The 27,808-nt window shown below is 41.9% G+C and overlaps 1 protein-coding gene across 3 annotated transcripts in view; it reads left to right on the top strand.

The window, feature by feature from the left end:
• fermt2 (FERM domain containing kindlin 2) overlaps positions 1–25,554 on the top strand; it is a 40,352-nt gene extending 14,798 nt beyond the window's left edge. Inside the window, exons 3-17 of one of the 3 annotated variants that reach the window (XM_008276894.1) lie at positions 777–1,010; positions 7,396–7,524; positions 10,294–10,326; positions 12,079–12,304; positions 12,444–12,546; positions 13,332–13,439; positions 15,928–16,062; positions 16,656–16,705; positions 17,292–17,416; positions 17,582–17,688; positions 17,775–17,993; positions 20,482–20,502; positions 21,784–21,908; positions 22,085–22,226; positions 23,063–25,554. In XM_008276894.1, coding sequence (XP_008275116.1) covers positions 777–1,010; positions 7,396–7,524; positions 10,294–10,326; positions 12,079–12,304; positions 12,444–12,546; positions 13,332–13,439; positions 15,928–16,062; positions 16,656–16,705; positions 17,292–17,416; positions 17,582–17,688; positions 17,775–17,993; positions 20,482–20,502; positions 21,784–21,908; positions 22,085–22,226; positions 23,063–23,236 — 1,931 coding nt within the window. In that variant the 3' untranslated portion in view covers positions 23,237–25,554. The remainder of the gene's footprint in view (positions 1–776; positions 1,011–7,395; positions 7,525–10,293; positions 10,327–12,078; positions 12,305–12,443; positions 12,547–13,331; positions 13,440–15,927; positions 16,063–16,655; positions 16,706–17,291; positions 17,417–17,581; positions 17,689–17,774; positions 17,994–20,481; positions 20,503–21,783; positions 21,909–22,084; positions 22,227–23,062) is intronic. The other 2 variants (XM_008276895.1, XM_008276896.1) reach the window with 2 other exon arrangements.
• The last annotated feature ends 2,254 nt before the right edge of the window (positions 25,555–27,808 follow it).

The following is a 27,808-nucleotide window of genomic DNA, read 5'->3' as shown; positions in this document are numbered from 1 at the left end:
TTTAAAGTGTCCTTGAACTTATTAACTAAGCTATTTTGTGAATGCAGTCTATTGTTAAAGAGATAGAATTGATTTAAAGGGACTCTCACTCTCTGAGAATGGTAGATGTTGTCTTTTTCACTTTTACCTTTCACTTTGAAGTGATTTGCAATTCAAACACAACTTCAGCTTATCGCTCCGCTGCTCATATATAAACCAGAACAAGGTGATCTGTACAACAGATGCTTTGAGTTCCCTCAAATCTCTGCAGCTTTCACCTTCCCCTTGAAGTCAGACACGTACACCATGAGACCACAGACCTCTTGGTGCTGTCCCCATTGTGCTGAGCCCATGTGGAGCAAAAGCCTGGAAGCTATGTGGGGTTTTGGGTGCCTTGTGTCTGCTTAAAGGGATCACAGTGTGACTTTGGAACAAAGAGGGTGGTATGAACCTGATATTCCCACAGTGTCACGCAAACAGCCACATCTTTCACATACTCGGTCCTCTCCTCCCTCTCACTTTGACTTCACTGCCCCCATGCAAACCTTTTCTGGAGCTTGCCCCATATATGACCTCTGCCCTGGAGGGGACATATTTGGTGAGCTAAAGTCAGTACAGTGTGATGGATACAGACTGATGGCTCTACTTACACTTTCCCTTTGCTGTCAATATTTTGTCAATTGCCTCAGAGGTTAAATTATGTAAAATAATACTCTTTTGCAGCCTGTCTGTTACCATATTGGTCACTATGCAATTACTAAAACTCATTTCGTCCAATCTTTTTTTTCGTGTCTTAGATGTGAAGAAGGACTGGTCAGACCATGCTCTGTGGTGGGAGAAGAAGAAGACATGGCTGCTGAAAACCCACTGGACGTTGGACAAGTATGGCATCCAAGCTGACGCCAGGCTGCTCTTCACCCCACAACACAAGCTGCTTCGCCTCCAGCTGCCCAACATGAAGCACATGAAGGTCAAGGTCAACTTCTCGGACCGGGTCTTCAAGGCCGTGTCGGACATCTGCAAAACTTTCAGTAAGTGGAACGATTGACTCATTCTTAGAATACTGGGTAGTTTTATTTTCAGTGGAGCTGTGGAAAACAGTCATAAAGCCATTGTGAAATGAGGTGTGACTGATTGGCAAAGAGTTATGGGAATGAAATTTGCTTCAATGCTAGAATGGTGGATCCAGTCCATTTGCCCCTGTTGAAGGTGCCCATCCTGCTTAACCAACAACTTCCCCTTGTAGTGGTATTTTTGGAAAGGTTCTGGAAATGGTCTGCATCAACCATAGCTAATCATGTCCTTCCTCTCACTTTGTTTTAATCCTTGGCAGTTTGTTGTGTTTATTAAACACGTTGTAAGCTGTGCATGTTGAGGTCACATCTGTGGACTCGTCGTCTGAAGTCGTGTCCTTGGAACCAGGGCTGCATCAGTCTCACAGTAATGTTTAGTAAACAGAGATTATCAATCTGTCTCACACTTAAAACACTGGCACACACTAGTATGAGTAAAATGCATAACTCTTGCTCACTGTCTGGCTTACCAAAAGTCTCTCATGCTAATATCAGATCCAAATTTAAGTGTCCCCCCATGGTTTAAAGTAGTGCCCAAGGGTCACACACACACACACACACACACACACACACTATGGATATCTCCTATGGCTGGCTCCACTCTGTCCTGTAACAGAGGTGTCAGAGGTCACATGCTGGTCCCCAACAACCCCTGACCTGCTCACACCCACTTTTACACAACTCAGACCTCGCCCCTTACCCCTGCCTCTCAGTCACTATCTCCAGTAGGGTTTGCTATAAATCCTTCCATAAGACAGGGTCACAACACACCTGTTGTGTCTTTGTCACTGGACTGTGTTTAGCTGGCAGGACTAGTGGCTGTAGTTGCAGCTTTCCATTTTTTAATGAGCTGCCACAGGTAGTGCTCAACCTTGTTTTTAATTTAAGGTCCACATAACAGTTTTATGAAATCAAACAGCAAATGGTGCATTTTATTGAGTATAAATATACATAGAGGCTGTTTTGAGAAAGCAGAGGTGGGGAGATGGGGGTTTGTAGCCTGTTAGCCAGGCCGGATTAAGAATGAGTCTGCTGCTTCTGTAGTAAATCTTTTTCAGCTCCACAGAAATTCAGGGCAAATTGCATTTGGCTGACTTGGCATGTGTCAGGATGGTGCAGGATGTTGTGGGGTGACTGTACAGGGCTCCTCAGAGTGATGTGAGTGTACTGTTACTTTAACAACACTGTATGTTACTGCTTATTGGTAGTGGACAGTGAGAAAGTTTTTGGACTGTAGCTGTATGACAGCTGACTTACAGCTGGTCTGCCCTGGAAGCATTATTACTTATCTGGGCAAATTTGAGTTTTACAATTTCCTGTGCATATTTACTGCTGACTGCCTGAGAGCTGCACAGCATAGAGAATCAGATGGGACAGGAAGAGACGAGGCCTGTCCAACTGGCCTTTGCTCCAGACAGCAAAAACAGAGGTGCAGAGATACTGGAAGGTAGAAACGGAGAAAGAGAAAGCTAGTGAAGGTTGTTGGCAGTGATGAGCAGCTCACTGTTGGCTCCAGCTCGAGTTCTCATACTAATTTCACTCTGCTTGTGTCTAGTCAGTTGGCCACACAGAAGCCATTTTCTGTTTCAAAACAATTTTCCATATCCTCAAGTGTTGTATTTTTCTGTTTTTATTTGTTGCTTATTTTTCTTAGTCCCTTGGGTTGAGAATAATTTTATGCCATCAACATTCTGTTTTTTAGATCGAACTAGTAACATTATCCTGATCCTTTTTCTATCTTTGTATTCTGTTTTGTCTGGTTTTCAGCCTTTTTAGCACAATCAAATTCTGACAGTGAACGTCCCATACAGGAGCAAAGCACTGGAAATCAGCATGACACTCCAGGTTAAAAGAATGAAACCAATTATCACCGCTGTGTTTCTCCCATGTCCAAGGCAGCTGTGTCCTGCCACAGAAACAGTCCATCTGGACTGACTAACTGGAGAAGAAGAGGACTCAGCAAAAGGCTGCTGTACTGTTACACATGAGCATCGCTCAGTTCCACTCCTGCTTTGACCTCTGATTGCATTTGGCAGCTCTCACATCCTGTGCTGCGCTGCTTAGTTGATAGTGAAGCAAAAGCATTAGGGATTTTCCACTTTTAGGTTCAAGATAACATTTTTGAACCCTGTCAACAATTCTGAGAATTCTCAGAAACCATGTTTGTGTATTTGTTGAAATCTGGCGAATGTCCCGGATATATTTGGTATGTTATAGATGTTGGAAAATAAGGGGAGAAACACTGGTCATAATTTACTAGAACCCAAACTGACTTCTTCAGATGGCTGCTTCTGTCTGACCAGCTGTTGAAAACCCATGAGTTGTTACAGTGATACAAAGCAGAAAAAAGAGCAAATTTTCACATTTGAGACGTTGTAACAAACAAATATGACATTTTTGCTTGATGAATGACTTAAATGGCTAATCGATAGTCAGAATTGTTATCAAATAATTTTCTGTAATCAACCAGTCACCTAGGATTAGGATTTCAGCTGTAAAATGCTGTCTGAATAGAGAGGTCTGCGCAGGATTTTGCCTCTCCTTTTGACAGCAGGCTGTTTAACTGTTCCTGTTAGCCAACACGTAAAATGCACTCTTCACAACTGAGTAACTAACTAACCTGGGAGCATGAGGTGGTGCAAAAATGAAACTGCCTCTCTCAGCAAAGCACCACTTCAGGGTAACAAGAGTCAGGCTGCTCCACTTAAGCGTATTGTGCAAGCACTCCTTTACTTCCATGTGTGGGAAAACAGACACACAGTAGCATTCGCTGGAACATATAAATGACTGGACCGGACGACTCGCCAGGAAAGGAAAGGGACTGAGAGAGCGTATGTTTGATATAAAGCGCACAGGAGGATAAGATTGAAGTAGGATGTTAAGAAGTTCTCTTGCGGGAAATTGGTCAGACCGCTTTGTCCTCCAGAAACCTTTCTGGATTTGTGGGGATTTTTACTCTGTCGGTTTAGTTCAGCACAGTTATGGCCCGTCAACCTTTAGGCCGCTTGACTAGGCCCAAGTGTGCTGGCCATTGTTGTCAAAACATGGAAGGATTGTGGGTTGGTCTCAGCTCCAGCTCCTAAATTAATATAGAGTATTATCATTTTTGGGTGGCCTTTTAGCACCTTTTTAAAATCATGTATGATAGATGAAGACAGGTGTCTTCCCAAGACATTAAGGCCATATGATGTTTTTTCATCTCGATGTTGGAGTGAAAAAGTGATTTGTGAGGCTTTATATATTTGAATGAAGTCATAGTATCATTTAACTCATTCTAAATGCCAGGCATTTCTCTTGGCTTCTCTTTTCATAATTAGTTTTTTAAACACAAATATCCACACCCTGTGCATTCTTATCTCTCAGACTGAGACTAAATATTAGTAATTTTATTTAGTCTCTCAAGGAATATACAATTGATTTATTGTTCCTGAGTATTGATCAGTCATTCTTACAATCCAGTGAGCACTTCTTCATAACACTTGGAAGTATGTAAGGGGAAAACAGAAGATGACATCACTTCTCTTTTAATTTTTTTGTCCATGTAGGGTCTCTGTCTGTTTGTACGGTAAGCTTTCGCGTTGTAAAATTAGACTGTGACGGTGTTTGTGATTCTTCTGTGGCTGGCCTTACTCACTGCAGTGAATCATCTGTTCCAAGGAGTAGATCTTGGGAGCCCAGCTGGCTCTCAGTCAAGCCCTTTCCTCTGGCTTCCAGCCTGGTTACTGCCACAAGTCTGCAGGGTGGAAGAGTGGGGTCTTATAGTGTAGGTGTCATTCCTGCTAATGGAAATCAACCAAGCTGTTGTAAGCACTCTGACCATCACTCACCCTTCCTCCTCCTTCTCCTGACACCGGCCAAAAGTATGTGGTGAGCGTAGGCGCAATCATTCCCAAATATCATGATTTTTGAATTATTACTGTAACATGCAATTCAACACTCAACTGAGTATGTCAGCAGAAATAAACTATAACTCCTGTCTGCCTGTCTGAAAAATACTAGTGGAACATTTTTAGTGTTTTCCGCTCAGCTTGCTTTGGTCACCTTTATTTCTGTATTTTTATGTCCTGCTTGCACATTAAATGGCATGCAGGACGTTATGGCGTCATGTCTGCGTCTATGACTCTGTGGACACATTCTTTATAACACGGTAGCTCAAGAACCATCCACAGTAGAAACTTTATACTTTCTGAAGCACCTTTCTGGAATAAATTTGCTCATCAGTGGTGAACAATGATTTCCAGAAACTGCTGTACCTCCATAACATGTTGAGGTTACAAGTTCAAATTGTTACCTTGCAACAAATATGTTGGTATAAAAAGCTGTCACTAGTTAATAAGCTGCTTTGCTTCACTTCTCTTGTGACAGTCCATCTTAGAAACTTAATTTTGACACCACAGGTTCTCCATTTAAAGTAAATGATCTCATTAGATTTTGATGTACCTTTCTGCATTAATTTGCCCATTAATAGGTTTTAAATAAAGACTTAAAACTGTTGTGTTTTTTTTCCTTTTAAACTGTCAGCAGTCTTGATGACAAACTATAAGTACTGTGAGTCTGAACATATGTTTTCTTTTGTTGTGGGGATCATAGGGGGGACATAAAGCGATCCAAGGGCCTCCTTGTTGAGTCATCATATCGACTACCCCCTTTGTGGGAGTGATGGAAAAAGCATATCTCTCAATTTACTTACCCCACCCACCTATTTCCCACTTGCAGGCACATGGTAGGGCTGTTTGAAATATTACTTTCATAGAAGCATTTTTGTTTCCATTTTCTTTCTCATAACTCCTCAAAAAACGATCAGATTTACTAATGGTTTTATAAATATTTGACAAATAGAGGGTTAAAATATACAGATGTGTTGTCTTTTATCAGATTCATCATGCACAGTAGATGGCTAATATTTGTCATCTGGATAAGTTCCCTCTTTGACAATGAGATCATAAGATTTAATCAGTTAAAGTGACAACGTAGTAGAAGGCCACATGCCTTTGCAAACAAGAGACAGTCCTATCCACGTACTTGCTTCGTTGTGTGTATTGGCGTCCTCGCATAGCTCAGTGGGGCTAAAGCTCAGCAGCACGCCTGAAACTCACATGGCTGTATAAGGGCACAGGGACTGTGCTCCACTGCTACGGCAGAGCGAGAATGAGGGAGGAGGGAGACAGAGAGAGGGTGAACTTCCATCTGGTAGTTCTTAAAACTCCTGGAATGCTTTTGCTTTAGTTACACAAACCAAACAAGCTTTCTCACCAAGCCAAGACGTTTCTCTCGACCCTTCTGCCTGTGCTTTCCTCAACACCCACAGCAACCTCTTCAATCAGTCTGCGACGCCGTTCCAATCCTTCATCTCTAAAAAATGAAAGGGTAAATGATTTCAACGGATATGAGGAAAATGGACAATTATGTGCACAACAAAGTAGAAATAATGAAATAATGCTCTGAAATATCAGCTCCCTCCTTAATTTCTACGGAATCCTTGAGAAAACCGAATCCAGCTGAGCATCCAGATGTGCTTGCTTCTAGACTAGGTCCATCTATTCTAGTCCTGACACATTCCAGCCGTCTCACCCCCTACATCAGAATCATCCCAAGCCCATCTTAAAACGTCATTGCTGCTGCTGAGTGATGGTTCCCCGGCCTCCAAGCCCAAGGGAAGGAGAGAAAAGTCGAGAAAGCAGCCAGGGATAGAAACTGCTCTGTTTTAGTCATTATATTTAGTGCAGTGTCCTACTGCCTGATTAGAATCTTGCACATATCTCTTCCATTTAAACACAGAGAGCCACAATGACAGTTATAGTAACTATTCTTTGTCAAAAATAGCTTTTTGCTTTGGGGTAAAAGCTGTGCTGCCCTGCTGTTCACCAGCAACAACTGAAATTTGTGTGAGTGGAATAGTTGGAGCAAGAAAGGTTGTGTCTGCCCTGTCTCGGTTGGGGATTACAGTTAAAGCAAGATTTGTTGGGGCCCTGAGAAAAGGGATTTGCAATTTTCCACCCCTCATGTGCACAGCTGTCTACAGTTCTTACCCATCTATTCTGTCGCTTTGCTTTGGCTTGCTTCTTCGCCCATTCTGCCTCTCACATTTTTGGCAATTTAAGATGAGTTAGCGTCCCTATATTCACCTACTATAGAGCTTCTACTTATTGTTTGTGTGCTTTGCGAGATGACGTGGTTTATTTCAAGCCTGTAGTTGAAAAAACACAAATTACTGTATGTTTTCAGTGAGTTTGTGACATCAGAACCGGCCTATCTTGGTGTCCAGATTGACTTGGCTTTGCTGCTAGTCAAGGTTATGTTTATGTGACATCAAATGAACTTTGTTGCTGTTCTCCCCAACCAGATATCCGCCACCCAGAAGAGCTGTCTCTACTTCGCAAACCCCGTGACCCCAAAAAGAAAAAGAAAAAGTTGGAGGAAGCAGAGGAGGATGATCTGGAGCTGGAGGGTCCACTGTTAACCCCTGGATCAGGTGAGTTGCATTCAGAGCTTGTTACTGTGTTTTCTACAAGAATTCCAGCTGAATTATTTAGCTTTAGTAGAATGTACACATAGAATTTACAGCTCATATCAGAAATAATCTCTGGAGAAGTACAAATTAGAGAAGTCTTTGCACTTTGCATGTCAAAGCAATGACTTCTAGGGAAATGTGTTTGATCAAATCTAAATCTAAGCTTTCGGGTTCCAGTCTTGTTTTTAAGTCAGTTTGGATTATTCAGGTTTTGTTTTTCTGTTTTATTGTATGAAATAATACTCAATTCCCTCAAGCAGCAGGCTGAATAGCAGGTTCTGCTGGATCCTATGGAACATCTGTCTTCCTTTTTAGTGTTTGTAGTGTCTGATTGCGCTTGTGGTTCAAAAACCACTACGATAACTCCAGATTGCTGCACCCTGCCTCTAGTGACCAAATATGAATGTGTAAGTTTGAGGCCTGCATGGGATCTACAGCCATGGCTCCCAATTCCTTGGCAGGGAGGACTAAGAATGGTTGAGATTCCACACATAGTTGGTCACGCTGCCATTTTAAACCCAAACCAGGCTACACAAGTGCAGTTATAATGACCCTCCTCCCTTCAGAGAGTGATGTGAGAGTTACAACCATATGAGTAGGGAGGAGCAGAACAAAACAGGCTGGAGAGCTGTCACAGAGTTAGCATTAAGCAGCACTGCTAACTCCATGAGACAGGTTGAATAGGACTCTTTGTGTGTCTGGAGTCTCCTCTGCTATGCAGAGTTAGTTTGGTGTGCACTACATGACTGTATATACTTACATGTGAATCGAAAGAAGCCTGAACAATCAACTTGAACCGTCGTGTTTTGCGCATATAAGAAAAACAAATTGTCCTCACACACAGATTTGGATGACAGCAAAGCCATCCACAGATGAAGTATCTCTTTGCCCATGTATTAAAATATAATGAGAGAAGGCAAAAGCAAAAAGCAGCCACTTAACAAAAGCAAATGAGGATCCCACCCAGAGTTGCATCATTGCATTTTAATAGCGTGCTACATGTTTGCCTCTGGTATGGATATGTTTTGTTCCCAGTGGGTGAATGTGGTCACACTATTAGGTGGTGCAAAGAAACAGAGTTTCAGCTGGAATGTGCAGAATCTGTTTACTGTCACCAGTTTGTTGTGTGTTTGTGTGTGCGTGCTTGTGTGTAAATGCGCGCACACACTAACACACACGCACACACACACACACACACACACGCCGTCCTCCCTATCAGATCACATGCTACAGTCTGGGAGTGTATTTCATGGCCAAGTTTGAAGAAGTTATTCCGTCCCTTGTGGGTAAGAGCTGGCCTCTTAGCCCAGGTCTCCTGATAGAAATCACAAGGCTTTGCAGAGATGCAATCAAAACCACAGCCTTCTCCTTTCTCCTTCTCCTCTTTCAGAATGTAATCGTGTTTAGAGCTGCAGTAATTAGTCAATTAATCAATTATAAATCAACAGAATATTAATCTGCTACAATTTTGATAATCAGTTAATTATTTGAGTGATTTTTCAAGCAAAAACAATCGAGGATCCAACTAAAATGTGAATGTCATCTTGTTTTTATCGACCCATGTTAATAAGCTCAATGTCTTTGGGTTTTGAACTGTAGATTTAACAAAACAACACATTTGAAGATGTTGCCTGTTTGGAGCATGTTTTTTTTTTGTTTTTTTTTACACACATTCATGACAGTTTGTAGATCAAATGAATCATTTGATCAAGAACGTAATTGGATTAATTGATAATCAAAGCAACCATTAGTTGTTGCTGTAATGATAGTTTCTTCAAGTTTCCTTCTCCTTACTTTGAAGAGTCTATTGTCTTTTTCCCATCATCTTTTTAATATCTTGTTTCTCACTGATATTGCTGATAAAACAAATTGTTAACAAAATTATGTTGAGCCTTTGTATAGTATCTCATATACAAACTTTATAGAGTATACATGCTGGACAGGGCGGTTCACACTGACCTAAGAGGCTGATGACAGGGGCGGATGGTAAAAAACTAATGTCATAAAAGGTACATGACCATTTATTTCCACTTGCAGACTGGAAGTCCTTTTCCAAAACCTCAATCTCTATCTTTAAATGTACCATTTAGGAAACTTCATGTCCGCTGCCTGTCTGCACACTCATGTCAAGCGCCCCACAGAATTGGCCATTTTGGTTGAAAAAACAATGTTAGTAACCCTCAGCTGTTATTGTGACTCAGACTGTCATGGTATTGCCCATGATGCCAGTCCATCTAGTCCTGCTGGGGCCACCCCACCTTGATGTGCCTTTTTTAACTAATTGTCTTTCCTGTCAGCGTGGAGCATGACATCCCTCAGACAGCCACTGCTTTATATTTGTGCTGCAGTGTATACGTGCAGGACTGGGTCATGTTGACCAACGCCTTGCCTGGGTTTTCAATCAGTCATGCCATGTTGGATGGTTATGAATGGGTGGATGGAAACGACAGAACCTCACTAGTCATGCCAGGGTGATCTCCCTCTGCAAAGAGGGTAGACTGAGTCATCCACTCTGAGGCTACAGCAGTTGGCAGTGTCTGTGGAAATGCCACGGGTCTCCTCATTCTTATATTCCTCAACTTTTGTCTTCTCTCGTCCGTTTCCTTCTGACCTTGTCGAGTTTTCAGTATCTTAAATCTGTCCACTTGATATTGTTTGTTCTATTTCCTGTTCTTTCCTCCACTTTTTTTTCTGCCTTTCTTTTTCTTACTCTTTCTCATTTCATCCTAGCCTCTGAGATAATATACATCGGACCTGTCAAAGGTAAGCTTTCCTCTTCCTCTGTCCTTTTCTTTTCAGCACTGCTTCCTCACCCTCGCCTCCCCATTCCTCCCTTACCCTCCACCCACCCCGCAGCTGGAGTGTTGAGGTCACATGACGTCTGTAACCTTTGGGACTAGCAGCCGAGTCACCTGACTGCTCCTGCAGAGGAAGTCAGCTGATTCGGGTGGTCTTGTGACAAAGGCTTTGCGTTCTATTAGAAATTAGCTCAAAGCTCACTTTTCTGAAAGCTACTGCAGGCCTGCTCACTGTGCCTGCTGACTGATGTGCAGGATAGCCAACCACTTTTTGGCTCTTTGAATGTTTTGCTTTAGGAAATAGCAGGTGGTCAGCGAGGTGATTATTAATGAGCAAGTTATATGAAGGTCAAACTGCATTATTGCTACGCTGTTGTGTTCAAAATCACATACTTATAATCCTACCTACACGCTCCAGTTAACAGCCCCAACAGAAGTGAGAGTAAAAACCAAATACACAAGAGACACTTTTATGTATTGACAAGTCTTCTCATCGTTTACGTTTAGTCTTAACAGCTGACGGTGGTCCAGCTCCCTCCATTTAAGCCCTCTGAGTCTCCAGTGTGGGAGCATTGGGGAGTAAAGTCATGTTAGCATTCTTGATGCCTTTTTTTCCGGCATTGGAGAGTCAGTAAACAGGATGGAGGAGGCCAAGCAGTGTTGTTAATGGACTGCCAGCTTTCATATTGTACATGGTTTCTCTGGATATTTAGCATTCCTCAAGAGACCCTATGGGAGATGGGAGTACTCTCCCTGACCCGATGAACCCAGCATTTGGAGGAAAACCTTGAAAGAACCACTGAATAACACCCTCCCCCACAAGGGATGGGTGGCCATAGCCTGCACCCTGTTCTCATGACCTCAGCTCGCAAACACAAACATACACGTGCACACTCACAAACACAAACCAAGCCCACTTCCTGATCTCAAAAGGGATTTAGTGGTTGAGCCAGTGTTGCTTCTTGACCTAGGCCCGACGGAGGGAGAGAGGGAATGGAGGGGAATGTGGCCAAAAATACTCCACAAGGCCAGCCAACAGGAAATGCAAATGCTTCACTTTGGTGGCTGATGTTTGCAGCCAAAATCTTTTGATTTTATTTAAAAACTAGAGAATAAATATTCACATAAATCAGTATTTTAGCTATTCAAATGCTTAATTTATTAAAGAGTCGGATGTCCAATTATGTTTGGGATTTTTTTCCCCCCAACATTATCTGTTTCTGTTTTCGCTATATTCTCCTCCCATATCTTTGCACTTCGCCTTTCCTGTGGGCAAATTGTGCACTAGTTTGCTGTGTGCAGTGCATTCCTTCAGGTTTTTTGACTGTGAATAAGTGGGGTGACCCTGATCATGTTGTGCATCATCTGCATGCTGATCCACATCAGTCTCGCCATCAGCAGGAAGACATTGTTGAAGTCACTCATCTGCAAACTATGGGCTGGTAGTCACATGGTGTTGTTGGCCTGCTAGCTGCTCTGGCTAGGCTGCAAGTGTGTGTGCTTTTTGAGAAGTGTTTTCACCCTTTTGTCCCTTGATGCTGTTGTAGTGATGTATTTGTGAATGTGCACTTAATTGAACTGTGAGTGTCAGTATAAGGCAAAAGATATATACAAATTAATGTCAATGTTGATTTCATAAGTTCGTTGTAGTTAGCATAGTCTTTCATTTACAACTGACAACAACGACTAACTGATTGCTGTGTTGTTGTTTTTTCAGGGAGCATCTACTCTAGTCCAGGCTTATACAGTAAGACTATGACCCCCACCTACGACTCCAGGGACGGCAGCCCTCTGTCGCCCACCTCCGCCTGGTTTGGAGACAGCCCCCTGTCCGAGGGCAATCCCAGCATCCTTGCTGTCAGCCAGCCAATCTCCTCACCAGACATCCTGGTCAAACTCTACAAGCCCCAGTCCCTGCTGGACAAAGCCAAAATCAATCAGGGGTGAGCTGAACTTTGCTTTGTGCTTTAGTTGAACTGGTCATAGTCGTGACTATTATAGCGATGTGTAATGTGATTTAGATCTGTGCATGGGGACAGAACATCATCATATTCTAACTCGTCATACTCACTGTCTGTACAGGTGGTTGGACTCCTCCAGATCTCTCATGGAGCAGGATGTAAAGGAGAACGAGGTGCTGCTGCTGAGGTTTAAATACCACAGTTTCTTTGACCTCAACCCGAAGGTACATCCCACAGACAACTCAGTTCAACAGCTTCACATCATAGTCACTTTGGACATTTGTAGAGAATGTGCAGTACTCGATGGCCCTGCATCATTTGAAGAAAAATACCAGAGTTGTGTTGTAATGTTTTAATAGCAAGATGCTGAGACTGGCAGCTTAAATGACATTATTGAGTTAGAACCCAAATCATGCCCTTTATGCTGCCACCTCTTTGTCTACAAGGAGGTGTTTTTACACACACACACACACACACACACACACAGATGTATATTCGCCGGTTCGTATCCCAGTCAGAACGCCGGAGATCTTTCTGCGTGGAGTTTGCATGTTCTCTCCGTGCAGCGTGGGTTCTCTCCAGGTTCTCCGGCTTCCTCCCACAGTCCAAAAACATGTTGAGGTTAATTGGTGATTCTAAATTGTCCGTAGGTGTGAATGTGAGTGTGCTTGGTTGTCTGTCTCTAAGTGTGGCCCTGTGATAGACTGGTTACCTGTCCAGGTGAACCTGCCTTCACCCTGAGTCAGCTGGGATAGACTCCAGCCCCCCATGGCCCTAGAGAGGATTAAGTGGTGTATAGATGATGGATGGATATTCAGCGTAATTCTCATTATAACTTGTATGGTTTATAATGTACAGTAAATTACATTGATCACTTTAGTGCAGCACTTGAAAGTCAGCTTGCTTCATATTTTGGTGACTGGATGTCATTAATCACATACAAGCTTCAGCTATTGCTTCCCCAGATGGAGTGTTGTCCTGAGTGTTCAGTTATGTGTTATGTCCACAGTACGATGCCATCCGAGTGAACCAGCTCTACGAGCAGTCCAAGTGGGCCATCCTGCTGGAGGAAATTGAGTGCACGGAGGAGGAAATGATGATGTTTGCTGCCCTGCAGGTAAGAACACAGTGTGTTTGTGCGCTTGCCTGATCTTAATTTTCCTGTTTCAGCATTGCTTTGTCAAGGCCTGAAATTTGAAGACCTGCAGTCCTATTTTCATTGGGCGCAGTGGGCACATTGCCTTCTCAACCGCAAGCTAATGAATTGGATGGGATCGCAGCCCAGAGCTGAACCATATGGCTGCCAGTTCTGCTGCGGCATGCATACTAAAACTTGGCTATTGTACATTGTTGCAGAATGAGTTAATGGGGGCATTATCACAAATATTCCCACTGGGCATCTCAATATGCTTTAACATCAATTGGTTCCCTTCATTTCTGCCTCAGTGCATAAAAATAAAGGATTTTGAACAAATAAAAACATCTTTTATGAAAAATTAACAGCAATTAATTTTAAAGACATCAATGGACGTAATTCACTTACAGAAACAAAATGAAGTGTCATGTTGATTGTCTGGAAACAAGGCCAAGTGACTCATTATTTCAAAGAAATAAAAGGATTAAATGTTATATTTTCATTTTTAACAGCTCTTGTTTACATATAGAAACATGTAAAATCTGCAGCAGTATATATTGTTCCAACACTTAATTCCAAGGATTTCATACATGTTTGTGTATTAGACCAAGACTATTCCTGTAGCTTCATGTGACTGCGTACATACTGTAAACCCTGAGGCGCTTTGTTGCTGCCATTTATAAAGAGCTTGGCTGGGCTTGAGGTTGAAGACGCTGGTATATTGGACACCTGTGTGTCTCTTCTGGGACAAGTTCAAAGAAACATCAGAAAAAGAGAAACGGCAAAAGTAGATATTGAGGGGGAACAGTGGAAGTGATGTACAGATGTGAACCCCTTTCGCTCCTTCAGTAGTCTGGGGGTGGTGCCCCTGCTATTTCTGACCCTCATAAACTCTGGGTGCCAAGACCTGTGGACGCCACCCTGTCCTCACCCCCAGGGTAATTATAGTGCATCTTGGGCCACAGGACCCCATGCCTCAGCCCAGACCACCCGCCCCAGCAAGACACAGTCTCATAGACCTGCTCACATTCCGTTAGAAGCCCTCTTACACTCTGAGGTGTTTGGTGTTTTTTATCGGACTGGTTATAATTACACCTAACTGGTTTCCTGTTACTCTTTCCTGAGAGAGATGCTAATCCAAGTAGGGTGTTTAGACTGGTGTCGCTACCTGTCTGTTCGCACTCTGTAAGCTACTACTATGTTTCAGCTGTGTAGTATGAGCTCAGGGTTTTTGGCTAAGGTTTCACTGTTGAGGGATGCTAGGGTCTAAATAAAGAGCAATGATTGTCCAAATCCAGTATGTTGCTGGCTGATGTTAGCATGCTATTACCTGGATGTTTCACTTTGGCAGTTCACAGAAATGAGGTAATCAAGAGTCAGGAACAGTAACTGATCTCATAGTCATGAACTTGGGGCACGGGTTGTACTTTGTACCTCAGCAGATAAATATATGCAGTCAGCCAGTTACACAAACAAACAGGAAACAAGCCCCCCACCATGGTTGTAGTTTTTAAAAACAAAATGTCAGTGAAGAGGCGGAGGAGTGTCAAGGCGAGCCCTTTGTCCCACATTTTGTAACCTTAGCCAGCTAAAGCCTCGCATATCTCGCTCAAACTCTGCCCTGAATCTCTCACTCTTTCGACAGCTGTTCATTCATATATTCGTGGGGGGTTCGTGATGGCTTGACAATGTAAATACCATTTGTCAACAAGCTGTATTTAGTGCCTGTGACTCATGGCTGGGTTTTTGGTAATGACCCCATCCTCATGAATTGGTGTTTCCATTGTTACAAGACTGCATAGTCTCTTACCCCAAACTCTTGCACCAGTCTCACATATGTACCCAGTGAAAACAATTTTACAGCGTGTAACTCTTCAAAGATGTGTTAAGAACACAGTGTCCAGACCGCACAGCTTATTACTTTCAGTAGATCATTATCACAAATGACTTCATTCTATCCTCTTCCGGAAACTAGTCTACTCATCTTCTTCTCCTTCCAAAAAACAACATTGCTGCTAAACTCATTGGTGCATACTGGCGGTGCTTCTAAACATCAATGCCAACACATCTTAAAGTATTTATATGGTAATTATCACAGACTAGTTCCTTTTTATAAGATGAAGCTGCAGCATTTATGCACCGGTAGCACACATAGCAGGAAACTTTATAGAAATCAGCAAAACAGTTGGCGCAGCTAGCTAGCAAAGTCTGTCTCCTTTTCAAATTTTCTTTCCAGTCCCGAGTTTTAAGTGTTTGTTTTTCACCTCAAAGCTGAAACAGCGCTGTAAAGAAAGCACTGAACTACAGCTTCCGTACAAGTCCTACGGTTTGCAAAGATATAGTTCCAATATGAATGTCTCGATTGTGAAATCTCTGAATGGGGAAAAATAAGTAGAAAAGCTGATGTAACATTAAATTCAATCCAGTCCAATGGACCTAACTGCAGCATCTTTTTTCTTCTTCTTCTTAGTACCACATCAACAAGTTGTCGATCATGTCTTCAGACAACCACATGAACAACAGTGAGAAGGAGGTGGATGAGGTAGATGCCGCCCTGTCAGACCTGGAGATCACTTTGGAGGGTGGGAAGACATCCAACACACTGGTATGACCACACTGACACCATTACCTGTTTGGTTTTGGATGTGGAATACATACACTGGGCTTGCTTAGATGCTGTTTCCTAAATTGGCATCATTATGTCAATTTGTTTTACCAATTGTGAGGCCTTGGCATTGCCTTTGTGCCTTTATTTTCCATTCTGATGAAGTCTCCTTTCATCAGTGGTAATTAAACGGGAGAGGAAATGTACATAGACAATGCATACTTCAGTTCACTGGAAGTGCAAAACTTTACACAGTTATTTTTAAGGCCTGCATCTGACAAACAGCTGGGTTTGTAAAATATTTGACACTACCAGTCCCATAAAGGCTGCATTTCATATCGCTAGACTGAAAATAAATCTTCACTGTTTCAACAGCCCTACCTTGAAAAGTTGTTCAGTTTATATAGCTTATCAGAGGAAACTGGGCTTATTACAAAAGAAGTGTTGTCTTTAGCATGCTCTGCTGAGCAATGACATTGGAAATGTACAAAGTTGAGCATAAGGTCAGTGTTTTGGTTATGTTTAACCATGTTCTTATTCTTTAAAATGATTTTAAAAATTAGGAAATGTAATGTTTTTCTCTTTCCTTCCAGGGTGACATCACATCTATTCCTGAACTCGCAGACTATGTCAAAGTCTTCAAGTAAGTTCACCTGCTTAGCTACCTGATCCCTCTATCTCTGTTATCAGAAACCTCTACAACTGTATGCGACTGCATGCAAAGGTTGCATTTTTATCTAAAAGGTGGTGAGTTGTTTTCTGGCTAAGTGAGAGAACTGATGCCTGTTTTGCATCAGTGTAATAGGTTGGATTGTTTGCCAGAGAACATTTGCAGGCTGAGCTTTCAGTTTGCCTCTTCGGAGTATTTATAGTTGGACCAAGCATATTTTGAATCATATTCATTTTTGGCTTGAAGCCTTTGCTGACAGGCAGGTGGCCCCTAGTGTGGTTGTCTCATAAAATGTTAAAAACTAGGGGGGTATGATATCAAGGGGCATTTCCTCTTTAATGCTTTTCCACATTGCTGGCTCCTTTCCTATTCACTTTGCTGACTTTGCACTTGAGAAGCTCTCCTTCTCTCCCCCCTCCTCTCTGCCTCTCTCTCTCCTTTGTACTCACTTATAATATCCCCTCCCCCGCTCTTCCTCTCAACCACCAATAAAGAAAATGGATGTTTTTTCCATCTGAACTCTGACATGTCTTCTTCTATCTGTTATATCTCATTGTAGACCCAAGAAACTGACGCTGAAGGGTTATAAGCAATACTGGTGCACATTCAAGGACATCACAATTTCCTGTTACAAGAGCAAAGAGGAGGCACATGGGACACCTGCTCACCAAATGAATCTAAGAGGTGCAGATACAGTCGTTTATACACAAAACGTGTCATTTTGTGCCCATGCTGGAATGTGATGCTTTATTTGTCTGTTATAAGTTTATTATCTTACTTGGTGTCTAAATAATGGGTGTGACCTTTGACCTCTCCTTCCTGTCTGCACTCTGACTTCGTTATGTGCAGGTTGTGAGGTAACGCCAGATGTTAACATCTCGGGTCAGAAATTCAACATCAAGTTGCTAATCCCTGTGGCCGATGGCATGAACGAGATCTGGCTTCGGTGTGACACGGTAAGGATGAAATCAGTGCACCTTTTGCTTTGATTTTCTATCTCTTCAGAGGTATTTAATCAAGTTTAATGTCTTTCAATCTCCAGGAGAAACAGTATGCCCACTGGATGGCTGCATGCCGCTTGGCCTCCAAAGGGAAAACCATGGCCGACAGCTCGTACAACCTGGAGGTCCAGAATATTCTGTCCTTCCTCAAGATGCAGCACATGAACCCTGACCCACAATTCATTGAACCAATCACCACCGACATCAACCCAGAGTGCTTGGTGTCTCCTCGCTACCTGAAGAAGTACAAGAACAAGCAGGTACGTTATCTGTGGGGAACTTCAACATACAACATCTGGTTGCACTATAGGTTTGCTCACAGCAACAATGAATGTAAAAAGAAAAAAAAAGGTAGAAGTAAGAATGTAGCTTAGCTGATATAATGTGTATTTTGCGAGTCGTCATTTACCTGTTTAATGAGTTGGATGTGGAGTTAGATAAAGAAGCATCTGATGCTTCCCAGATGACTGCCTCCTGGCATCAGTTGTCTTGCACTGGAATGTAGCCTCCTAGTACTCCCCCTTCTTTACTTTCCTCCTCCCTCCATTTCTTCTTCCCACCTCCCTCTGTCTGAGGGGAAACCAGGACAGTAGACGTCCAAACCGCTGCGTATTGTAGAGGTGCTTATGTCAGACTGTAACAATATCCCCACCTTGGCTCTGAGCCTTTGTGCTTGTAGACAAAAGGGTTGGAGAGTCACTGGCCTGTGGATACCTATCTGAACCGACAAATGAGAATATGTTGGTCTGAACACAACCGGTAGACATCCTAATAACCCACTGGAATGTTTGATGAGTTCAAATGAATTAAATTTCCTTTAAACGTTAGCGAGAGTCTACAATGTGCCAGGCAGATTTGCATGTAAGCAATAGGCTGGTGTGTGTGTACACAGGAACAGCTGAGTACACGGCTGCCATGGCTGTGTTAGTTGGGGATGGGTGAATGAGGCGGTTGCCTCCCCATAGCTTACTCACTCAATCTGGATTTGTTTAAGTTGTAGTAGAAAAGTGGAATGTTGCTAGGGGGCTGGAAGGATGTTGGAAGGCTGTTGGTACAGTAAGTGGTGACTCAGAAATGGTCTGAACCATAGCCTGAAATATCATGGTTGTCTAAAACTAGATGTAGACAGAAATGAGGGATTAGAGGAGTGAGAATAGATGTGAAACAGGATATGGCCGAGAAGGGATGTACAACAAAGAACCAGAGACATGTTATTAAATACAGTTGCATACTGCAGGCACTTGTTCCAGTTGATACTCATTTTGTACAGGAACTGTGCATGTGACGTGGTCCGACTGAACACACACAGCACAGCTAAAAGTCACAGATAACCCAGGATTGCAGAAGTAAAGAACAAATAGTAAAGTTTCAGTTCCCTCCTTCCCACTGTTTCTTACTTTCTCTCTTTTTAGAATAGTTGGGAAACCCCCTGAAATACATTTAAGGGACCAATCATTGTTCACTTAAAATTGCAATGTTCATGAATCTGGTGCAATATGGCATAATCTGGGAGAGACAACAGAATTTTTAATCCATGTCTTGGTTACCTTTAGTTTGACTGGATTTTGATCCTCTATATTTTGCCGTAGAGTTCAGTTAAGAGGCTCCCTAAACATGTTCTGTACTTAAAGACTAGTCAACATTTGAAAACTGTGGCTCCTATGCATGTTGCCAAACCTAGTTGGAGATGTAGCTGTTAAATACTAACAAAGTCATTGTTTCTATCTTCAGTTTTTAAGAAAAAACTAATGAAAGAAATCCTTGATGGCAAAATAGATGGCCTGGAACAGAGACGAACCTGAACAGGAAGCAGGAGTTTGATTCCTTTTTTGAGTATTAGTAGTATTAGCCCAGCAGGATGTGTGTCTGTCTGTGGTTCTTTTTGGCTCAATTCCAGTCTCGCACTCAAACCCATTCGGATAGATGCTCTCCCCAGGCACAACATTAAAGAGCAATGGTGTATGTACACTGTGCGTCTGTACCCTTGTACTCACACACTTGTGTACCCGTGCGGTGGGCGTGGGGGGCTCCAGGAAATGAGCCGTGCCTGGGAATGCTGCGCGGGAAAACTGTCTGGGAAAAGCCCGTTAACTCTCTAGTCAGCTGCGACCCCTCCCCATCTCCTTTAAACTGGACTTCCTGTTGCAAGATTTGTCCGAGGAGACTTCCGTGCTGCGGCTGCGAGCGGATGCACACGCAGGGATTTTTTTAGATTACGTGAGCCGGAGTGGTTTCTGGCCATATTTATACTTATACACAGAAAACAAAACATTGAAGGCACAAGAAAGAACCTCTGGAGCTTAGAGACGCAGCAATCTGCTTCTGCTGATGTTGGTATATATCGCCATCTTGTGGATGAAAGAGGAATCACAAAGAAACAGATCATTATTATTTTGTAAAAATAAACAGATGTTATCTGAAATGTATAGCTCCAGTGCCTTCCTCCCTAAATGTACAACCACACCAATGTTGCGTAACCTTTCCTCATTTCTTTTTTAAATTATGCACAATCTGACTCTCTCCTCCTTGTGGCTGAATTACTGCATGACTCCTCAGCTTCACAGACCTTTTTTTTCCTACTTTTGTTTCTTTTGATTACAGTTATGCCCTCTTGCATTGTTCTTTTAATCTTTCCTCCTTCAACAGTGATCTTACTTGCTTGTTCTCTTTGTCCAACCCTTCTATTCTCTCTTTTATGCATCTCCTTCATTCCTCTGTATCCTCTCATACCCACCTCCCCCTCTTCAGCCAGGCTATATCAGGGACTTGGTAAGTTGAGTTATGCGTCCACTGGGTGCCGTTAAGCCTTAGATACGTGCATGATTCTGTAAACTCTGAACACTTTTTGTGTCTGGGTTATCTCACCTAACTATAAGTAGCTATAGCAGGTTCTAGTGGCTGCTGCAGTAGAGAAGATAATGTCCTACTTGATAGCTTCTGTATGTTGCTTGTCGTTAGCGCTAACGTGTTTCCAGTGGAAGAGAAAGTAACACATGACTGTACTGCAGCAACACTGGAAAATCCATGTTGTGTTGGACATGCAACAAAAATAAAAACACTTTGAGATGTTCTGTAAAATAAATGTACCGTGCAGGTCTCTTGCATGTTTTAGCCCATTTAACATGCATTCCATATACTTATCCTCAATGCCACTGATTCATCAGTGCACACCAACGGGTTTTAGATTTGCCGAGTGCTTTAATGTGTTTTCAAATAATGCGGTTACCTTGTAGACTGATACTGATTTCAGTTCATGTCTGTGAAAAGCAGAGAGTAGAAACTGCTAAAAGTAAGCGATCCTTTACAGTAAATTAATATTTTTTCTTATTTTATTGCAATACAGGAGGACAGACACTTCTGAAGCTTTGAAGTGGTTTTCAAAATTTTATTGCCACTACACTGCAACGTTTTGATGCACAAAAGTTATCAATGTGTCTGTGATGGACTGCTTATTTTAGGGTAAATGATTTTTGTACCACACTCACATGAACTGAAACTACTGACAACTGATGCTGAAATGTAAGACAAGTGCCCAAATATGGTTCAAGTAAGTATACATACAGAGATGGTAGAATCTTTATCTTGGACGGCACAATCATTTTGGATTTCTGCTGGTCTGCTCATCTCGTTTACAAGAAGGTTTAGGCTGCAGCTTTAAAGGACAAAAGTTTAGGGAATGTAGGGGGGATACACACATGCATGGACACATGCATGCAAACTCACACAGGTTAAAAGCTCCTCTCAGCTCATTAACTTTAGTCTGGCTTCTCAAGGGGCTCATAGATTTATATTTGTTTGTGTAGCTGTGTGAAGTAGACGTTTACTGTGAAACGTCTCTGGTTATTGGCTGACACTGTGTGTTCTGATGGCTTTATGGAGTTAGCCGCAGCTTGTTTACACATGGGGTGTGTGCAGATTTGGCTACAATGGATGTTTTAAGTGTGGTGATAGGATCCTCTTGTTTATGATAGGGAATGTTTGTGATCACTGATATAGCAGGAGTGTTTTAAAAAGCTCAGTGTGTAATGTGTGTGTTTGTGTATTTGTCAGATTTCAGCTCGGATTCTTGAAGCCCACCAGAACGTGGCCCAGATGAGTCTCATCGAGGCCAAGATGCGCTTCATTCAGGCATGGCAGTCCCTGCCCGAGTTTGGAATCACTCATTTCCTTGCAAAGTATGTTTTGTGACAGAAAGTTCAATAATTTGCTGATGCAGCTTCATATTTACATCCCTCTCATCCGCTCCGTCAGTTCTGTGTGTGACAGTGACTCATTTGGTCATTTGATCTGCACACCTTCATTTCATTTCACAGTGATTTCACAGTGGATTCTCTCTCTCTCCTCTCTGCAGGTTCCAGGGAGGAAAGCGGGAGGAGCTGATTGGTATCACTTACAATCGTTTGATCCGGATGGATGCCAGCACTGGCGATGCTATCAAAACCTGGCGCTTCAGCAACATGAAACAGTGGAACGTCAACTGGGAGATCAAGATGGTAGGGAGCCCACAGGAAAAGAAAGTTATTCAGTTATTTGCTGTGCTGTTTTTAGATCTGATTAAACTGGAACTCTGCTTATTTTATACGTCACAGTCTCTCTAGAGGTCTAGAGGAGCACGACTGAATATGTAAAAAGTTGTGTGTGTGTATATATAAGAGATTATATATAAACAGATTATTAATAAAATGTACCAGCAACATCATTTAAGAACTATTTAAATTATTGCTGGTTTTCTTAGTTTCATTTGAAAATTGATTAAATATCTTTCGGTTTTGAAACATAAAAAAGACATTTCAAATAATTTATCAGGGATATGATTGTGAGAGGTATTTTGAACTCTCTTCCTTTTTTTTTTTTTGACATTTTACACGCCAAAAGATGAATTGTTTAATCTAGAAAGTATCTGACAAGTCGACAATAAAAATGATTAGTTACAACCCAGGTTGATGGTGCCTCTAGAAGCCTGTAGCTAAAAGTGTCTGAAAGCGGCACAGAGCTGCTTTGTTGGATTGGCTGAACTAGTAAACTTTCCACATTAAGTGGAAGTTGAATTTAGTTTAGATAATGAAAATGTTCCTCACTGAAGGTTTTAGAAAAGTTGGTCTAGAATCACAGGTTATTAAAGACAGTAGTCCTATGTTGTTTTTTACAGATTTAACTAGTTCTGCACCTCCTGGTATCATCCCAAGTTATTTATGAAATACAGAACACCAGTAATAACCAAATTGCAGCACTGTGCAGCATAATGTCTGCAGACATCATCAGGAAACACGATTATATTTTGCCATTTATCATCCAGTCATGGCTGACGCGCTGTTTTCTCTGCTTCAAGGTGACTGTGGAGTTCGCCGATGAGCCCAGTCTGTCTTTCATCTGTGCCGAGGTGGACTGTAAGGTCGTCCACGAGTTCATCGGCGGCTACATCTTCCTGTCCACGCGTGCCAAGGACCAGAACGAGTCTCTAGATGAGGAAATGTTCTATAAGCTGACCAGCGGCTGGGTCTGAGCTGACCCGGGTTCAGTGATTGTAGGTCAGGGGCCAGGAGGGGAGCGGCTGGGGGGGAGGGGGGGTTGGAACTACATTGTATGGGTTTATTTTATTCTACTATTTCTCAGTCTTTTTAATTGTTTGGGGCTGCGCTGAAGAATCCAGAGCAGCACGACTATTGCCATGGCTGACAACATTTTTTTATTGTTATTATGGTGTTTTTTTGCATTAATGCTGGCAAGGTCATTTGTTACTACACTAATATTGTGGTGGATGCAGTCCAGATGAACTCCTGTGGCTGAGCAGAAGCCTGACATGAAGTTCGTCTGTTGTCCTACGACCACCTGCCTCCTCTCCTCCTGGACTGATGGCCACCAACGTACGTCCATGACAACCCTTTAAAACCAATCAAACATCAGATTTAATCCCAAAGAATCTTGTTCTTTTCTCTTTTCTTTCTTCCTTTCTCTCGTCTTCACTGTCCTTCTTCTCTCTGTCTTCTAGAACTGGACTAAAAGAGCTGACATCAAACTATCATTAGAACACGTTAAAGTGCCACAGATACCTACTGTTACATGTAATTATTTATCCAGAAAGACGGACTTCATCAAAGAGTCCAATCAAAAGGGTGTCTGTAACAGCAGTGGCCATTCATCGCAGCTCTCTGCGTCCATCCTGTCCACTCTATGAAAGGTTTAATCTCTTTGAAGTCACATGTAAGCACTTCTGCATTATACAGTCCTCTTTATGAATAAGCTGTTGTTACATTTCCTTTTTTTTTGCTTCTGATGTCTGCCTTTGTTTCACAACTTGTGTCCTCTTTGTGGAGTCTCCCCATTAAATCAGCTGACAGGTGTGACATTGTGAGACTTGCTTTGTATTTAACAGACAGCCGACAGTGAGCACGTCTGAAAACACACTACAGCTCAGTGGGATGAGTGTCCCGTTGGTTCGAAAATCTGGTTTCCAACTGATGTAAATGTTCTTTCTGCAGAAATCTTCAAAAGTCATTGAGTCTGTTGTTCCTTTAAAGCAACACTTTGCCACTTGGGATGTTAAAGTAGATGAACATGTCTCATCCCATTGGCAGCTGTTACACTTGTTTTCAACGGTATCATTGAGTCTTAAAAGATATAAGATGACTTTTGAAGATGACATTTCCACACGTTTTTAAAAACTCACCCTCTGACGTGGAAGTGCACAAACGATGCATCAAAGAGCATTTATTCATATTTGACCAAACATGTCTGCGTACGGCTGCTTTTCTCACCACAGCTTTAAGTTGCCCGATAGCAGCAGCATGTTTTCAGAAGCATCCAGAGATTCCAAACCAGGAACATGTCATTGCGTGGTGCACGTACACTACACAACAGGAGAGACACTAACACAGTTCCCTTGTACCACCTTCTACATGAACGCTATTCTGTTCCTCACACCGTATAGTATTATTAGTATCATTGTTATCAATATACACCAGCAAAAGGTCACAGAGTTTTAAGAATGAATATGCAAACTTTTCTTTGTTTTGTTCTGTCCTCAGTATGAAGGATCAGTAAATGAAGTATTATTTTTTGTAACTAATGTAAAAACACAAACGTTTTATAGAATTGTACAGTTTTTTTTTCTGCTTTTTTTTGGTGGGGGGGGTTCGGAGGTTGTTTTGTTTTTTTCTTTTAGAAAAAAGGGGGTAAGCCATCTGTCAACATGTGTAGTATTCAGAATTGTGCCTGCTTATGTTGTGGTCTTACTGAGTTTTCAGATGAAGATATATATGAATATATATGAAGATAACACTAGTCTCAAACTCCAGGTTTGGTTTAAATGTTTGTCGAGTACATATTTTTTTCTAAAATACAGATATATATGCCTTTTCAATGTGCCCTGTTCTTCTTGCATTTGTGCTTGGTTTCATTAATGTTCTGCTTCATCCTCTAGCACGTGCTAATTATGTCCATCTGCAGCCCTGAGTTGCATTTTTAGCTCGTTTTTAAACTGACAGTAATATTTCATGTGCATTTTTACTGCAAATTTGACTCGCTCAGCGCCTTTTTCAAAATACTCCACTTAACGTTTTTTTTTTTTTTGTCACAACTGAAGCGTGCCATTTTTAAATGTCCATATGAAGGAGACCCTGGAGTTTGAGACAAATCAGCAAAAAACTGAACAGAGATAAGAGAAAACCAAGCCAAGTCTGTGTCTTTTTCTTTATTTTTCTCTGTGGTTTTTTGTTTGCCTCCAGTGTCGGGAGCAGCGGTGCATGTCCTGCTGTTCTGTTTTCTGACTGTAAAAATGCATTTATTTTAAAAAAGTAATAAAGTAATTTTTATTTAAACTGATCTGTGATATGTCCTTCATTGTGCCTCATTTGCCACGAGACAGAATATGAGGTGTGTCAGAAAAGATGTATTTCAAACTGCAATTTTTTTCCCCTTCAGACGATCAACCAGCGCATCTATAAAGAGATCCTACAGCATGAGCTTTGTTCAGAGTTGTGGCAGCATAAGTCGTGGCTGCTTCACCATGACAACGCGCCTGCTCACAACGCCCTGAGCATCTGACAGTGCTGGAGCAACCTCCCTACTCACCCCACCTGGCTTTGTGGGGATTTGTTTCCTCTTCCCTAAGCTCAAGGGGGTCATCAAGGGACCCGTTCTGAAGACGTGGACGACATCAAGATGGCTGTGACGACAGAGCTGAGGAGGATCCTGGAAGAATCCTTCCAGGAGTGCATGGCGGCGTGAAGAGAAGGCTGGGAAAGTGTGTTAGCATCCAGGGGGATTGCTTTGAAGGGGAAAACTTGTAGTTTGTTGTTTGGATTTGAAATCTATCTTTTGTGACACCAGTCCTGAAACTTTCCTGACACACCTCGTGTACTCGTCTACCAAGTCCAGGTACATGTACAAGGAAGTCAAAGGTCAACACTCTATATTAAAGACTTTAAAATCAGGATACAGAATGAAAAAATAGGGAAAGTAAATGAACATTCATAGATCCACTACCTACATTTAATACACAAGTTTAAAAGCAGTAATGACAAATGTTAATTATGTGAAATAAATCTGGCACTACACACCCACACGGGCAGCCCTTTGATTTTTTCAATAAATGTTTTTCTCTAATATTTTATCATTTTCCTTCAGTACGGGTTCAACCATCACTTCCTTATACAACCTTAATGCACAAAAAGCCATTCTGGTGACATTACTGCAAATAATAATAATAATAATACAGATAAACTTAAATAGCATCTACTTAACTTTGAGAGCTTCACTCGTTTTGTTTTCTCAATTTAATCTTCAGATGTGTGAATAGTTTCGCCCCAGACCCTCGTTTTCCTCGTGTAGACAGTGACAGAGAAATAAGCTGCATATGGAATAGAAACTGTAAAATACAACACCATTGTTCTACATTTGAATAATCAGCTTTGTTCACAATTGAAATCAAATTGTTTACAGATATAAAAACTTTTTTTTTTTTACCGGAGCCCAAGTTTTGGCTAAAAGGAAGCTGTGACCATTTCAGCTGGTTTATTTTTTCCCTCCTTATGCATCGTAATTAAAATGTATTTTCTTTTGAGTATCTCATTGTGACATAATGAGAATGAAAGCTGGATATTTTAACTGTATGTTTAAAATCCCAACTCGGGACGAGTATTGAAAAATGAGCAATAACTATAAAGTCTACTATGTTAAACCGGCCTCCCTCCTTTTTTGTTCATTTGTGTAATAATGTCAGTCCTCTTTTTCCTTAGTTTTGGTTTACACACATGCACTTATAAGCTTTTACCAACTTCCACACCGAGTGCTTTAAGCTGATAAATGTGACACTTCAACATCTTTCTTTGAAAAGTTTGGTGACTTTTTTGTGTCAACAGTGTCACAGCTCATGTCAGTCACTTTTATTCATCTTTTCTACACTTTGAAAAGCGACTCTTATCACAACATCTATTCATGTTTTTTGTTTTTTTTCCTACTCAAAACTCTCACCCACATCTTCAGTGTTGATTGTCAGGCTCCTGGTTAATGGCCAGTCGATGCTGTGACTGGTTTCGGTCTGGTGTTTGTTCAGTCGCATTTCCAGGGAGGTCTTGTCTTCAGCATCAGAGATCTTTAGCTGCTCAGTGCTGACTGCTGCTGACAGCCCCAGTGAGCTACTGCTGCTGGTCCCTGCTGAGCTGGCATGGGGGATTTAGGAAATGAGCTCTGCACCAGTTTGTTCTTTGTATATTCTGCACCGTCCTCTTTCATGTCTTGTGCTAAAGTTCTGATATTATTTGCCTGTGTTGGTAGATTTTCTGCATGCATTACGCTCCTGTCAGCAATCACATGAAAACAGTTGTCTGAAAAAATGATGTGCCTGCTCACTTGTGAACCTGCTGTGTGGGTTGATGTTACTGATGTGACTGATGAAACTGTCAGAAAGCAGAGCGCTGTGGTGACAGTGTCATCTGTAAATTGCTGCCAGATGTGGGGAAGGAGACTATTTGTCACTCACAGTGTGGGTGCAAGCTTTGGAAATAAAATCAGTTGTATAGTCTAATGTAAATTCCATTATTGTAAATAAAGCACATTAAACTGAAACCATAGAAAA

Source organism: Stegastes partitus, unplaced genomic scaffold, assembly GCF_000690725.1.
Source record: "Stegastes partitus isolate 25-593 unplaced genomic scaffold, Stegastes_partitus-1.0.2 Scaffold83, whole genome shotgun sequence".
Lineage (NCBI taxonomy): Eukaryota > Metazoa > Chordata > Actinopteri > Pomacentridae > Stegastes > Stegastes partitus.
The sequence above is the reverse complement of the archived record's forward strand: the minus strand, read 5'-3'. Positions and strand labels throughout refer to the sequence as shown.